Source organism: Stigmatopora nigra, chromosome 18, assembly GCF_051989575.1.
Source record: "Stigmatopora nigra isolate UIUO_SnigA chromosome 18, RoL_Snig_1.1, whole genome shotgun sequence".
NCBI lineage: Eukaryota > Metazoa > Chordata > Actinopteri > Syngnathiformes > Syngnathidae > Stigmatopora > Stigmatopora nigra.
In genome coordinates, this window is record NC_135525.1 from 9,814,012 (window position 1) to 9,831,254 (window position 17,243).

The 17,243-nt window shown below is 41.9% G+C and overlaps 1 protein-coding gene across 4 annotated transcripts in view; it reads right to left on the reverse strand.

The window, feature by feature from the left end:
* raraa (retinoic acid receptor, alpha a) overlaps window positions 1–17,243 on the reverse strand; it is a 119,742-nt gene that overhangs the window by 26,135 nt on the left and 76,364 nt on the right. The window contains exon 1 of one of the 4 annotated variants that reach the window (XM_077738772.1): window positions 12,015–12,678. The exons of the other annotated variants lie outside the window; for them this stretch is intronic. Within the exon in view, the coding sequence (XP_077594898.1) occupies window positions 12,015–12,192 (178 nt within the window). The 5' untranslated portion in view covers window positions 12,193–12,678. Of the gene's footprint in view, window positions 1–12,014; window positions 12,679–17,243 lie in introns of those variants that run through there. 4 annotated transcript variants of the gene reach the window in all.

The window sequence follows — 17,243 nt, forward strand, 5'->3', positions numbered from 1 at the left end:
CAGGAAAGAGGTCATAAATACGGGGAAGCTCTTTTACATGAGAGGACCTGAAGTGGACCCGGAGACACCAATCGGGGAGAGAAAGAACTGCTCACCGGGGACAAGGCTTTGTCATGTTAAAGCAACCTCTTTGGACCCGAATCTCCCTTTGCCCTCCTCTCGCACTCCCTCTCTTTCTCTCTCTTTCTCCCCCACTCACGCTCTAGGCGGATAACACAATAGTCAATCACGGGGGAATAGATCACGAGGGTTTGATCTCCTCCACTTCAGAGCCGAGGCATGACAGTGGAAATGAGGGAGAGGTCGGGAGTGCAACGTTTGCGTGACTCCCGACGACAGCGTGTTCAACGATGCTAAATAATGAGCCGGGCCGGTCCCTTTCTCTTAAAATTCCAAAGTACGTTTTAGCGTTTGTCTCGGAGCATTCATCAACGATGGCCGCCGCCGCTAAGCGGGCGACACCGAGGTGTAGTATTTGGCCCTCAAGTCAGGACAGGCCCCTAAAGCATTCCATAGTCCTAATGATAACAGTTCCTTTCATAAATGAGTTGAAAATACGTACAAGTGCAAAACCTGGGTTGAAAGCGTATGTATTATTGCACATTTAAGGGCGTGGATACTGAGACGCTGCAAACGTGCTATTATCCTGTCAGTGCTTTGTTAAAAGGGCTTCTGTGATGCCAGTAGATGAATTCCCGTAGACGTTGGCGCCATTAAAAAGAGTCAAATGCTAAGAATGACACACCAAAACAAACAGACACTGTGAAAGCAATATTACATTTACTTGATCCTCTACTGGAAATAGTCAATTACCATGTAATGCTTTCTAGATGTTATTCCAGTAGATCCTTAATCCAAGTCCTGGTAGTCTACCACAAAGATTCCATTGTTTGAGTAAAGTCTTATTAGTTCAGTTGTTACAATTATGCTGTTAAGACTAATACATTTCTCCAAATTATGCTTGACTTAAGTACTGCTATATAGGATAGAATCCCAAACCCCATATTGACTAGATGAATACAACATTTCAGACTTTTCAGCCAACTAAAAATGAGCTCACTATAGACTTCGACAGTTTTCGGATATCTAAAAAAAAAGCGAACTTTAGCCTTTACGACTTATCAGAGAAACATAAAACCGTACACGTGTAGAAATACAGGTGATTGGTCGCCGGTCAAATGGTGACAGAGAGTTTACTGTTGAAACTATCTCTCAAAATTATATTAGTGAGAGTTTAATATCTAAGAGAGAGAGTTTAATATCTAAGTACTGTCTAATATCTAAGTATTGTCTAATATCTAAGTACTGTTTAATATCTAAGTACTGTTTAATATTTAAGTACTGTTTAATATCTAAGTACTGCTGAAAACAGTAGATATTTAGATATTAAACTCTCATGAATATAATTTTGAGAGCTGGTTTAAACAGTATTTAGATGTTAAAAAGTACTTAGATATTAAACAGTACTTAGATATTAACCAGTACTTAGATGTTAAACAGTACTTAGATATTAAACAGTACTTAGATATTAAACAGTACTTAGATATTAAACAGTACTTAGATATTAAACTCTCACTCGTGAATATAATTTTGTGAGCTGATTTCAACAGTAAACCCTGTCACCATTTGACCGGCGACCAAAAATGAACCTCCGTGGGTCAAAGTGGCGATGGACTGGACACAACTTGGCAATAAACATAACCGGCGCTAAAAGCGGGTAGCCACCACAGTCCGCCTACACAGGCTAATGATGACCGATGACACGCAGTTGACTCCACTGTCTGATGTGTGTTGTCATGAAGCGCCTAAGTGGAAAATTTGGGCAGAGCGAGGTGGAAAAGCCAGAGACAGACACATTTGTCTCCACCATCTCTGTTTATTGAGATGGATTTTACCGCCTGGGTAGCATTGGGGGCTGCTAGGCTAGCTTAAGAGGAAGGGCTGGGATGTTACTCCAATTTAATGAAGGACAAGTTACGCTTCCCTTCTGTCTGAGTGTATGTGTGTTGTCTGCTTCTACAGACACCAATTTCCTGCACGAATCCCTGACCTTTCCGTATAGCCCGGAGGGAGCCATTTGATCGTTTCAGACACAAAAAACACCCGCATGCAGACGCACTACACGCTAGCCTTCACACCGGGACTGGTTTTCGTCAGACGAGATATCGCGTAAGCCTCCGCAGGATTTCTTCCCTCCGACGGAGAGCGGGGAGTGATTTAACGTCACCTGTGTGGCTTCATTCTCAAACCGTAGACATGTACTGCCAAGAGCTATAAAAAGGTCACAGCAGGTTTACTGATGCTTACATCATTCATACAATATTTACAGTTGGGGAAATTTGATTTAACAGTGGAAGCAATGAATGGTCGGACGAAGAGTATCGATTACAAAGACTGGTCAACATTTAGGAATGCTACTTTGATAGATAGTGACATGTAAATACGGGTAGAATAATTAAATGTTATTGTTTAACATGTTAGATGGGAGAATTAAACTTTTGATTTATAAATACAACAAGATGTGTTCTAGTAAAATGCCCATAATTATATTCGTGATTACAATCAAACTAGCTGGATTTCAGATTCATAATATTGGAACAATTCTTAAAAAAGCTGCAAAAATCCAAATGAACTGCGAAAATTAACCTTCCCAAAAAACTGGACTGATTTCTATGCCTCACTGTCTGCTTGAAAAATGAAATGTTTGATTTTTTTATTTTTTAGGAAACAGCAGCAAGAGTCTGTTGTTTTGAAAAATTGCCTGTTGCAATATCGATTGCCGTGCCTCGTCTAGTTTAAATCCAGCACGGGACAAAGAAATGGCAAACAAAGCCATTTTTTTTTTGGGCTGGCATCAATGACACTAGCAAAGCGATCCAAATGACTGGAATCCCATGCGGAAGCATCCATGTCTCTATCCATCCCCCCCTTCTTTTTTGTTCCTCGGGGGTCCAGTTAACCCCGGCTGGCCTCCCCGTTGACTGTTCCATGTCCCGGCCTTTGCGACCCGGGCCTCATTACAACCTTGTGGGAAGTGGGGTAAGCATTTATGGTGACCCAATTCGCCGACCAATAATACCAGCTCTTTCTCTCCCAGTTAACTCTGTCCATTAAGCTAAGTGGTCCCCATTATTTATTCAGCGCTTCTGCTTGCGTAATCCAAAGGACCGAAAAAAACGATCGTCGCAAACAAGGACCGGCACAGGTGAAATCGGACTTATTACACATCTGCTAACACTTTACTTTGGGGGCTCGTGACTATGCAGGAAAATGTGAGTCTTAACTGGAAGCAGACGAGTGGGAGAGGGGAAGCAAATTGGAGTACGACCCCCACTGACTCTTCATCCACTCGCAGGCTGAAGTCTGGGGGGAGCCACTGATGTTAATACAGTTATTAAGCCTCTCTACTGAAGCTGCCTCCACCTCTTCAACCCTGGGCATCAAGTGGCTCTCTCTCTCTCTCTCTGTGCCTGCCAGCCAGCTCACTTGCTTCCACAATAAGATCAAACAATCCAAGCAGACCAGCTCAAGGGGAGTCTGTGATGGGGTTTCCCACTGAGCTCTGAAGCAGGTTGGGGTTGGATGCATCAAGCCCACGGTGCATCCCAGCAGGCTTTACGCCAGGAGGTGGGAACAGGGGGGGTTTGACGATGGTGGTAGAGGAGTTTCTCCTCTCTTTCCATCCTTTTAAGTCATCCGACTGAGATTCCCATGCATGTCTTTGCGGTGTCAGGGGATTACAGCCATGAAAGACTTGGACTAGGTGTATTTCTTTACGTTGGTAGCTGTAGAAGTTGATGGAAGGTGAACGGCAGAATCAGAGGTGGCCAGGTGAACAGGTAGAGGTGTCTCAAGGCCAAAACGCTCTCAGAAAAATGTGCTCTGGTTGACAATCGCTGCATTACACGCTATCTATAATTTACACCGGCGGAGCAAGTTTGCCGCTACTGCCAGACGGAGCGCATTTGGGCAGCCATGCACACTGCACGCAAAGTACTTGATATAAAAGGCCTGACTGCTTGCATATTTGACTGCTCTTGCTCTCTCTCTCTCTTTCTGTTAACAGCACGATAGCCACGTGGCCTGATTTCCAGAAGGCGAAAGGTAATGAGGGCTTTCCCCATGAAAAGTGGGCTACACAAGAACATCAGAATACTGCTGAAACGGCAGCATTTTGGGGGGTATTTGGTCTAATCTGTACATTAGCAAAAAAAGCACCAGGCGGGCAACAGAGAGAGGCAAATACTTTCCATGGGTTTAATAGGGCGAGAAGGATTTGGGTCATTCTGTAGAGACCAGGCTGTGTTTAAAAAAAAAATCAAGGAAAATACGTATTTGGCCAGCCAAAGCAATCGCTCTGTGTTCCGTCTACATTTTCTCTCCTACAGCTTTTGGCTAAAAATATACCCAGAGATCTTATCTCTAGAAAATGCCAGCCCTGCCACAGAAAGCAAACCCCCCATCCCACCTCCCTCTAACGCAACCCCAATCTTCCTCTCCTGGCTTTCGGTGTTTTCTTTTGGCTGAAAGGTGCTGACAGCTCAGACTCAATAATCCAGCTCTATTGTAAAACTGCGGGCAGTGCACTGGTTGTTGAGTACACGTGCTTCCCAGAAATGTGGAAAAAGCAGAGGAGATGGACCAATGTTTTCAAGTGTTAAATTCACCAAGGGAAAGGAAGATACGTTGCTGTTTAATCGATTAAGAGTTGAAGCCTTCATGGAAGAAAAGAGCACCAATTCGACTGTTAAGATCCAATTGAATCACTTACATCATGCAAGGTTTTTCTTCAAATCGCAAGACAACAATCTTGAATCGTTTTTTTAACGCAATATATGGTAAAAGAGTACTTTCAAGCAAAAAGAATGCTATGTAAACAGATAGTTGAAGAGAAAATGGAATAGTTTAGAGTGGGTCTCAAATGTGAAAGAGCACTGGAGGGCTTTAAAAATTAAGGCTTTTTTGTATGGAGTACATTTTGGTGCAAAATCGCAAATACTATTGACAGAACGATAAAAAACAAAACCCAACAAGTTCAGGCAGCTCATTCAAAAAGGCTCAACATGTCATACACGAGGCCTCAGTGGAGGTCCGCGTTAGTTGGACACTTGAAACTTTCGATTAAGTGCGTGCATGAACACAAAGCACAACATTAGACATTCAACCAAGCGTAGAGGATCTATGACAACAAAAAAGAGGAGACACAAAGTAACCAAATCAATAATTCAGACATATACTCAAGTATCCCATTTCCAATTAAGATCGTATCTTTACAGCTAAACACAAATAGCTTCACCCATTGAGATAAAAGCCTCCTTATCACCAAGTATTCTATTCCTAAATGCAATCTCCCTTCTTGGATGTCCCTGTCTTACTTAGTCTACATGTGTTTGGAACGGTGTGACGCTTTAGGCCATCCCCGGGGTTGAGACCCCGCTACGATAGCAGACAACAAGCGTCCCGTAACTTGATCGTGACAGACTTGAACCGATCCATCACTAAAGCGACTCGGCGCTCTTCCTTTCCATCTTCTCATTTTGGCAGTCCATTTCATCTGAGTCCCAGGTGGGCTTTTAAGAGTCGAATGTCGGGAGGCCGACTTCCAGACGTGCATGTAATGAATATGAAATGATTGAAAAGGAAGGCGCTCTGGGAACGCCACGACATTCGACGGGACAAATCTCCTCTGACGCCCTCGTCTGGGTCGACCTAGCGTGGCTGAGCCGGCGAGATGAAGAAGATACGCACTACTGTCTATACCTGAAGACGCGTTGTAAATCAAGACATAAAAGGAGGACCTTTGTCTCGCCACGGGAAGGCACTTACAGACGATATTACGATAGCTGAAATGAGATTATCTGGCAGAGACTAGTTATCTTGTCTATCTGGGGAGGAGGAGGAATGCTAGCAAATCAAAAGCGCTATCGACGCCATGGGGGCGGAACGGCGCTTTGTCGCAAGGATGGAGATTAAAGCGTACGCGCTTGGGTTTCTTACAAAAGGCACGAGTCGAGGTGTTCGTCAACCTTTGCCCGCCGACTGACGGAGATGGAGAAGGAGGGCAGGGAGGCGATGCTATTTTCTGCTCAGACGGCAAAAGAACTGCCAGGGCTTTCGTATTTTTAGTACGCTAAGCTGTAGCCTATTTACTTGGCTTGGTCTATGTGCAAATGGGATGGCTTTGCTTTGTGGCTTTTGTGGAGGTATTCCCCAGAGGAGTGGAGACTATGACATGAGGTCAATTGCATAATTCAGGACACTCCTTAATATTGGACGGTTAGATCAAAATGGAGAGACATTTTGGGAATTAATATTTAAAACGTGGTATTTGTTACACAGCGTATTGTGGGAATAAGGTTCAGAATATATATATTTTTTTAAATGGGCATATACTTTTTTTTGCAGATGGCCAGGTATTTTTTTAGTAATATATTACTTATATTTTATGTTGTTATTTCTAGAGGAAAAACTATTATATTTTTTAATTCGATTTTTTTCAGTAAATAGTCTACATATATATTTTGATGCAGGTTCACTCTAATTATTTTCAATTTGAAATATAGAGAAAAACCCTGAAATAATTAGACATTTTTAAGATAACATTTTTTAGTGCAGAGAATATTGAAGTTGATGCGCATAATTTACTAAAATGATTGGTCTCCAGGGCCTTAAGTTTGGAGCCTATAGTTCTAACAAAGTAACTTTTCCTACCATAATGTTTGCAGTGTTAAAAGCTTTCATATTTATTTATAAAAAAGTGCATCCTTGCAAGAATGACTTATCTACGAATGTATTTTTTTTCTCATTTAAACAATTTTTCACCAAATCCCCTCCTCCCAATCACCCCCCAAAAAGCAACAGAATTTAAGGATTAATAGCGACATTGACTGCCTACCTTAGGGCAGCCATGTTGCAAATTTTGACCGTATAGGGGAAGATAAAGCATGCACGAGTGAGGAGACACTTTGGGAATGAAAGTGCCTTGCAGATGAATTTTGCCGTGATGAATGGTCCGGGTTCAATAGCCAGATGAATTTATATGTGTTCCATTATGAGGAGGTGGCTAGGAAACGTGGAGGAGATGTGTGGATGGGTGGGTGTGTATGTTAAGAAACACAGAGATGTGTGGGTGGGTGTGTAAGGCCTGGTCCCTGGCTTTTTTCTGGGGAGCTAGCCATGCACGGCGCATTGCGAACAAGATAAGTAAAGAAGTGATTACAACAGGGCCGGCTCTATTTCTGACAGTTGACGCTTGGCTGCGCCCACGCTGAGAATTGATTTAAATGAAGAAGCTATGAATATTTTAAAGGGCACAACCCCACCCCTTGAAATACTCCGCTAGGCACCCAACCCCGAGAGTGTGTGGGGAAAGTTATTGAAAGTGAGATCACTAGTAGGGACACTTTCACCAGTTCAAACATGATTGGGGATCAGGTTAAGGTCTGGTGGGTCTGCTTTAGTGTGGCCAAAACAGGGGTGGGCGGGCTTTGGTAGTCTTGTTTGGGGATTTGGTTTCAAAGTGTCCCCAAAAAATGATGGCTGCTAAATCTATGGGTAAATACAAAGAGATTGCATGGGTTTACAAGTTTTGTCTGGATAAACAATAACAATTTGGAAGTGAGGGTTTATAATTTGAAGGCGTACCAAACTAGAAGTTTCACTAGCGTATTTTTGAAATTTAATAAAAAGTCCCACGAGCCAAAAAATCCACAACGAAAAGGGAAGAAAACTAGATATTGGAAGCACTAGAGTGTAAGAAGCATTTATGGGAGGGCAATTTTTTTTATTTGATTAGAAACCACTGGGAGGATTTACTGTGCTTCTGAAAAATTGCATTTAACTTAAATTACAGGAGTTATATTTCCTTCTTTTACATCATTTTTTGACCAAATGGAGACAATTTCCCTTCCAAATATTCTGTCAAATTCGCAATTATACCAACAACTCTGACATATAGAAATATTAGCTTTGTGATATGATACCTCTATTAATTATGAATATTTTTCTTGTAAAATAAAAACTTTTTGGGAGTTTAAAAGTTTAAAAAAAAGGCCAGTAGCATGTTCCAATCACAAATTTAGGAAATCCCTAATATTTAATAACGCCATGATGGTAAGGATTAATATTGTAAATCCCAAGTACAGTAATTAAAGTATGCAATGAGTATAAAATAATGCAATTCATAATCTAAATAATACACGTTCCTACCAACCAAGTGCCTTTAATGAGTTCTATTAAAGTTCCAAGTATCAATGTTAGCGGCAAGCAGTTTATAATTATGTTCATTTATTTATTAGGCGGGCGATGGGAGGGAATGATTCATAATCACTGCATGCTACAGTAAATTATAGATCACAAATCTGGTATCTTCTTGTTTTTTAATGAAGGATGCGTCTTGTTAAAAACAGTGCAGAGAGCGTCTTGAACCTCAAATGACAAGGTGTTGTTTTTGGAAACGAGTGATGGCAGGTTGGGATCCGTCACCCTACGGCCATTACGCAAACAAACAATACTTTGAACTCCCTTTGACCTTTTGGGATTAAAAACATACTTTGATAACAAAAAAGTTGTATAAAAAGGTTGTTTATGGTCTGTAGTTACTCTGAAGTATTTGAGTGGATGGTTGGGTAGGATATGTTGTCACAACATCGCGATTAAATACTTTTCTTGACAATAATACGGCATATAACCTAATAAAATGTCTTAATCCGGCATGCCTTATTTGGACAGCTGACATCAACATACGACATATGGAAGGAAATGAAAATGTTTCAAGCCTGAAGAACTAATAGCCTTTTTTTGCACTATTCATTTTAGGGGATTTCACTTCAACTTTATGTCAACATAGACACACAGATTGCAATTTTTTTTCTCCCTACGAAGAAAGCTGCTTTACCCAGAAACCCTTAAATGGATTAATAGGGGAAAAAAGCATATGCACTACATACAAAATGACCTCTTAGTCCGGATGTTTGGGACAGCAAAATTCCCATTAACGTCAGTAACGGAGAGTTTATTCTCAGTTCTCTCAATAATTGTACATTTATATAAAAAAAGCAGAGGGAGCATGTTATGTTTACACGGTTTACACTAATCTGTTGGCCAAATACAACACCCACACATTTCCTTGCATGTTTTTGACAACCACAACAAAGCCGACTTCTGACAAATATCCTTTGAAAATCTGACTGACCTTCCTTTGGAAAAAATAAATAAACACATTTTAATTAGTAGTAGTCATTGCCTCCTGCAAGGTTAACAGACTTCTACCCCTAAATAGCACATGAGTCAGATTAAGACGCCATTTTTTTGGCCCCCTTCAGGCCACGTTTATACCAGCTAGCACCATAACTTTGTGACATGCCTAACCCTCTCTGTGAATAAATAATCCCCGGTGAATGTTTTGTTTTAAGTCAGTAGACTGTCTGAAAAGATTTTTCTTTAAAAAAAGAGGACAACATACAAGAAGTCTAGCGGGTGGCCGGTAAGCGTTTAGAGCCCCCCTACGCAATCCCTCTTTGACTTGATATCCCGCCGTTTGCCAGTGTGACAGTCATGTGAACAAGGCCATGCACATTCTTTCATGCATGAGTCCGTAATTGCTGGGAGGTTTTGACGGGCGTTTAATCTGCAAGACCAGAGCCTTTCATTACTCATATTCAGCATTTCATTTCTATTCATATCAGCAACATGGCACTCACTTGCTCAGTTTATATAGATATATATATATATAAAAACCAATCGGTGATAGAAGAACAGCTGATCAGCTACCACTGACGAGGCTAAACGTTAAGGCGAACCATTTCTAATGTTATTTCTTGAGAGCCATTAACAGAAAAGTAAAAATATATGAAAATACATGATTTTTTATTTTATTTTACTACTTTTAAAGTACAAAAAGTGTCCGAATTTTTTTGACAACATTGTTAGGCTGTTGCTAATCAATCAGTATCAATAATATGATGCATGCGGAAGAGTAATGAAAAACTAATATTTGTACAAACTATAATATCATGATGCAGTCATCAATATCCACAATCAATCACCAATTTCATGCTGATAGAATATTTCTTCTTTAGACAACAATAGCATAGCAATATTACAAAAAAACGGGCTAAGATTACATACATAAAGCCTTTTTGAGTACCAGATTATGTCCACATTATTTATTTAAAAAAAATGACATCATTTTAAAATGCTTCTTGATTCGGACCATACCAAAATATACAACCATACCTATTATCACAACCCTAATAATTACTACACCCATTCAAAAAACAATCCCAATATTTAAACAAAACAATCTTTATCCTCCAACACACCAAACCTAACAAAAACCAATGTCAGCAAATGTTTTTTTCCGAAATACCTTGTTCTTTTAAGAACTGCGCCCCATCAAATATGGAGCCTAAACCAGAAACCTGCTGTGTTATGTATTCCAGACACTCTGATCTAATAAGTCCCAGCACAGCCCCGAGATGACAACAGTGCACGTTGCGCCGCTTTCCGGCACCAGTCCTCAGTCGGCCACTAAATTTTTGATTACATCGGACCTGCGAGGCAAAATACAAGCTATAATGCTCACATTGACCCGACCACATGCGGTGAACGGGCTAAACAATGTAGAGTGGAGGTAGGGATCAGAGGTCTTTTCCTGAAACACCCCCCTACCCCACCCTACCCCCAAACATCTCCCTCAAGCTCACATGGTTCAAATCAATGCTGCCACTAAAGCTTTTTACTACTCCCATTCAATAATTACCATCAAGCTTACTGTTCTGCTTCCAAAAAGAGGAATAACTTGACTATTCTATTTAGATATCATGCAACAAGATGGTGGCAAAGAGTGCTGGTGAAAAGAGGGTTTATTACTCTGGCCACATATCAGAAAGCTAGTTTCTTTTAAGAAGAAAAAAAAATCCCTTTGTCATGTGCTTGAAAAGTCTTGGAGTCGAAGAGGAGGAAATTGGCCCTTAAGAGCCTGTGGAGATTCCTGCCTTCTTTTTTTACACTCCTTCAGCTGTGAAAGACAACAGAGGCATTTCTAGGCTTAAAAGCCCGTCTGCACGGTTGAGGCCTTGCAGGGCTGCCAAAAAAGACTTTGTTGTCGCAATAAAAGTCTATTGCAACTGCACATACGGTGTCGCAGGGAGAGAAAAATGCAGTGTAATGTTGCTAGTAGTCAATCAAAGTTTGACACCAAGCAGATGAGGTATTAGAGGGGTTAGCAATTTTTTTTTTTAACAGGGGTGTTCGAAGGTCACCTTGTGCTCGAAGGGTTGAAGGATTGAGTTTTGTATCAATCAATGGCAATGCATCAACAGTGAAATTGTTGGGGACTCAAATTATGATGGGACGCTTTGTTTTTTTTTTTTGGTGGAGAGGCTATTGATCCGATTGGGTCTTTCGTGTTTATGCTTGCTTGATTTCAACGTGTGTAGACTGACTAAATTAACTGGAAATAGTAGTAGAAGAAGACACTTGGTGTAGAAGTTATTGCTGATACGTAAAATTATCGTCAGTTTTTAAGATCTTTCAATATTTCCACAAATTTTTAGTCCAGTTTAGTCTTTCACTCTGCTTCCACTAGTTTACCAGAATAACCCAAACATGTGTAATGACATCACAATATGTTCCAGATCTGTTCTCATGCATACTATCGAACTATCAATCACTTGTCAATCTCACCTAGAATGTACTTCAAAATATCCTAAAAAAGAGCATGCATACATTTAAATGTCTGGATTCCAATCCTGATTTAAATCCAAAAGAATATGTCCATGTACACACAGCCTATGGCAAGCAACGGGTTAAGAGAAATAAACCCCAGTAAAGACAACATCACATCCAACGTGGGTGCACATGTGAGCCTATGAAAAGTGGGTCAACTTCCGTATACATATTGCAGATATCAACTTGTGGCTAAACAGTAGAAAAATAGAAAATGAAGTGAGTCGAGATTCAAACGTTATCCACGCTGGGAGTAAAGTGGGGTCGGGTAGAGGACTACGTACAGTGATTGGAGCCGTTCCAGTGCTGGTTTCTGACGGACGAGCTGTAAGGATGAGGGGCCCCGGGCACCAGTCCTTTCTCCGGGAGCAGACACCCTCGACTCTGGTTGTAGTAATCCATCATCAGAAAAGGGTTGGGACTAGGGTTCAAACCCACTACGTCCACACTTTCGTACATCATTTGAGCCAAAAGAGGGAGTCGTGATCCCAACAAGGGAATAAAAAATCAAGAAAATCAAACTAGTACGCACAAACCAGCCCAGGTCGAAGAACCAAACGGGATCAGACCAAAAGTGATAAATCCATTTCAACACTTGCCACGAGTGTGTTTCTGTCAATCGGACTGGCGGGTATTTACATGAACATTCCGCATGCTGCAACGGCGGGCACGCGCCGGTTCAAATCCCCCCCCAAAAAAAGCGCTCGCCCAAATGGTCTCGGGAATCCCTTGTTTCTTAACAGTCCGCCTTCGTCTCCAAAGTGGTCCTCCACCGGTTCACAACTAAGCGTCCAATCCTCAACAACGTCTGTCCTTAGAATCAATCCTCCAATGATGCGCTTGTTTTTTTTTGAATCCTCAGCCGATGCGCGTGGTTTGCGTCCGTGCGCGTAGAAGCTCGAATCCCGCACGGAGGGAGCGTGTCGCCGCTATCATGTTCTGCAGCAATGTGACAAGACGCAGCAGCTGAGGGCTTAAGCTCCGCCCCCTCCACCCCTTTCCCCCTCCTCTTTCTTTCATCCCAGCCCCTCCTACTTTTTAACCCATTCGGCACTCGCGCACAGACGACGTGGACAGAGTCACCGGCACGTAAGTGGCCTCCTTAGGGGGGTCCGCTTGAAGTTCCCTAAAAACATGTGGCGTCATACTTTTGGAGATATTTCCCATGACGGTCTCCCGGTTGAGTTTGGAAAGGCGGACCCTCCCCGACCATCCTCCACGGCTCGGAGCCTCAGATTTTTTTTCCCCCGGTGGGTCTCCCTCATTTGCCTAATGCTATGCGGCTGAACTTTTGCTGAACCCCGGGCAAGTAGGCAGCCTCACCTCTCAGTGACCCGCCGGATGACTTGAATTCGCCGCTCCGGTTCGCTCTCATCTCACATTATTCAAGGTTTCCCACCTTGAACACTCAATGCAACGCCATTACGCTCCATTTTTTTTCTTCTTAAAGTGCCGAAGCGCCTCACCCGGTGACGGTGTCCCAACATCCAGAGTCAAGGTGACCCCCAAGGCTCTGTTTTTTTTATTTCCGTCTTTATAATTCCGGTTAAATCCAGCTGTTTTCGGTTCTTAGGCCAACTTGCGTCATTTTGGGGGCCCCTCGTCGCCCTTGTTTGACATTGTGCCGTTCCATACGGCATTGTTGCTTCTTGTTATGTAAACGGGCAGCTTTGGCGGCGAGTAGACATGTGCCAAAGCGATTAAAGTGCAACACACAAAGACTCGTTTTCTTTGTTGGGATTTAGAAAAGCATTTTTTTTCTCATAGGAACAAAAAAAATGCAAGCCAGAAATGATTTCAAACAGGGTTTAAAGGTCGCCATTACACAACGTTTCTAGGCAACGTTCAAAGTGTCAAGAGGCATGTAAAACAGAGGTCTTTGGGTTTCACCCATGTTTGGATATGTTTGCTGACAGGTTGAAATACTACAATACTTTTACCATATGGATAAAGAGTGAGAAACAAGTCCTACTGTACAGAAATCCCTCTTCTGGTTTTGCATTCTCCGGCATTCCTGATTTTGTTTGTGTCTATTGCACAGAGTTGTTCTTTGTTTTGGATTATTTGCTGTGGGCGACATTATAAAATCAAGCTACAGCTGCTTTCCTTAGAAAGAAGGACCAAATAATGATATACAAGCAGTTTTTAAGAAACAGAAAACTACAATACAACCAAAAATACCCACAATTCTACTTAAAACAGAAATTGCATAGTCTTGGAAATAGAAACAAACCTACAAAGCCTTCAAAGCTGTCCGAAAAATAGTATAATATCTAACATTCCATCTTTTACAAAGCTGTATTTTCTCCAATGATGGCGACTTCAACACAGATACAAATTCCACTACAAGATAGCTGTCCCAATATATTGCCTTCGTCACAAACAAACCCAGAGTGGAGATTTTCCCCCAATCAGCAATCCTGTGTGTGTTTAACGATAATAACATTGATCCCGCTGACCCAGGGCGGAACTGCTGGCCAAGACTCAAGTATTTCCACTAAACTTAGCTAACTACTACATTAACTTTACACCCACACACTACTACATTTCTATAGGTTGTACTTTAAAGACAAAGTAACCCTGAGCTGTTTCTTAAAATGAACTTTTATCATCAGGCCGTTACCTATCGCCTATACCTCAAAGGACCCCGCCCCCTAGCGCCCAATCCAAACCACAGCTGGCTCTCACCAACAGCACTTCAGAGCAGGATTAACTGCACTCAAGGGTTGGTATGTGCGTGTGTTATATTGTGCTACGCCCCCGCCCCCCCATTTGCTGACACTTTATTCAATGCAGATCTGGCTTGTGTTTACCCAATGTGATAAGAAGAGCACAGTGTGCAGGCCTGCCCGCCCCCCAATCATCTGCACTGATAGCAAAGTCATGCATTCCTTGACGGTATTAACGGGCCGGGGGTGGTTGTCAAAAATGCGAAATTTTCAAAAACAGTAAATTGGACCAAAGATCACATCAATCGTAGACTTTTCAATCAGTTTATGTGATTCAAAGAATCCATATTTAGTAGATATTAGTTCCTCCAGACTCCTCCCATTGTGTAGGGCAGGTTTATTTACGATTTCCCAAAACTAGACCCAAATAAAAATCAATCAGGGTCACGCTTTGTAACTTCCCAAAAAAACACAAAGACTGCTTAAACCTTTAAGAAACTTAAATATGCAATGAAAACCCATTTTTCCACTTCTTCATCTACTTAGATGTTGCATTGATACAATAATACTTTAACTTTGATATCAGATGATATCTTGAATCAAATCCTTTTGTGAAATCCTGTTTTTGAATGATTTCCTCGCTTCTGTCAAATACAATGGTGCTACACAAATAAACCTATGCCTTGCCATCCTGAGGAAGTACGCTACCATAAAACTGTCAACTAACTTTCAACGGAAAACCACTTTGTACTTAGTACCCTAACCCAAGTGGAACCGTGTCTTCATAGAAGTGAAGGGCATAAAAATGAGACTGCGGTGTGAAGTTTAACAGCCGAGACCGATATGTCCCTCTTCGTCTACGGATTGCATACATCACACCAGAATTTGGCACGTACATAAGGTCGCCACACATCTCAATTTCTGTTTGCGCGAAGGCGAGTAACTTTGTGAACTTGCCTTCACATGTATGTCAAAGACATGTGTCTGTGATCTACCTAAAATGGTTCAAAAGAGGCTCAAAAAGTGACAAATTTGATGTACAGTCAGCCAATGACTCTGAACAGGGAAGGCGCTTTCAAGAAGTGATGTTTACAAGTAAAAATTTGGGGGAAGCACCGACAGTAACATCAAAGATGTAGCTCCATCAAAGTGATGCTCCCTCCTCCCTATTGGATCTTCAAAACTTTGTATTGGCAGAAAAAGAAGGGTCACCGGCGGTTTAAAGGAGTTTTATCATTGAAGTGCAGGTATGTGGTCTTGGTCCAATCTCAATCAGTATCATAGCTAAGAAGTCGAAGAGGCTATTTTGGCTTAAAGCAAACTCTGATAGTGAAAGATTAAAGTCTTGATCTGTCAACTTGATATTCGGGAAGAGGGGGGTCAGCTTCAGTTCCAAGGCTGGAAAGTAGCAGAGAAAGTTCACGGGATACGATGGGATAGATTAAAAGCTTCAATGGCGAGTGGGATCCTCGCAGCAATTTAACGTTATGCAAGTGATCTGGAGAAAAATTCAAAATGAGATTTGGCTGGGGTGGAGAGGAGAAGAAGGAGGCGGTTGGGGATTTCAGGAGAGGAGGATTCAAAGCACTTTATGGGCAAGGGTGGAGGAGGAGGAGGAGATTGCTGGCTTGGCTTGGATGGACCTTGAGGGTGTCAAACTATTTTTACTGCCTTTCTTCAAGCCAATCTGGGGCGTGAGGGAGCAGTAAAGAAGAGTGGTCCCTAAACCAGGAGATGAGCCGTCAGTGTAGAACAAACAATAGGTCGTTATGTCATTTGGATTATCATACGTGGTAAAAACAGAATGCAGTTTCTGGTGGTAGATCTTTTCGTCTGTTATTTCAAATTTGCTTTGGATTAAACCTGGTTTCGTGACAAGATAACGCCAGATGCTATCGGATTGAAGTGAACCAGGACTAATTTTAGACTTCCTGCCCCTGCTTGGGTGGCTAGGACAAAGCCATGAACGGGGATCTCGTGCCGTAACCTCCCACTGAGATCTCCTGGACATGTGCCCTGCAGATGGCTAATGCCCAGACACCTGAGCGAGCCTTGCCAAAGCCTTCCATCTTCCCTAAATCTTTACAGTGACCTAATAAGGCAGCTGAACAGAGGCAGAAGGCCAAGGAAATTCAACCAAGTCAGATATTGTTAAATGCTTGGAATAAAGACCTAAAATGGGTTTGCATGAATACCACCAAGTCCTGCAAGTTATTCCTATTTTCTTCTTTTCTATCCATAATTTTGTCTACTTTCCAATTAGTTGATTTTTGAGGATTGTCCCTAGCATGCCCAGACTGAGTCCTAAACCTGAATGGAGGTGTCCTCCATTTTCAGAAGCCCAGTGAAATTCAGCCAAGTCAGGAGTTGTTAAATTTTTGCAATAAAAATCCCAAAATGGGTTTGCATGATTAACACCAAGTCCTGCAAGTTGTTCCTATTTTCTTCTTTTCTATTCATAATTTTGTCTACTTTCCAATTAGTAGATTTTTTGGGAATGTCCCTTTTATGCCCAGACTGAGTCCTAAACCTGAATAGAGGTGTCCTCCATTTTCTAGCAAGAACCTCTAAAATATCACTGTTTAACTGCAATCCACCAAACTGACTTAGCAACTAGCATGTAGCATTTCCATCTCCTGCCATTACCATCACATTCCTTCACGCCTCAATGTGTCTGTACGGGCACGCTGAGTTACATAGTACTTCCTCCTCTCACAGTCTACCTGTGACTTTCTCAGTCGTTTTGGGCTTTTAAACTTGTACAGTAACGTGTTTGTTTACACAGCTGATTTTTTGCACAAGTGCCAAAGCCAACAGCTGCGTGGACGAGGGCCGCGAAAGTGA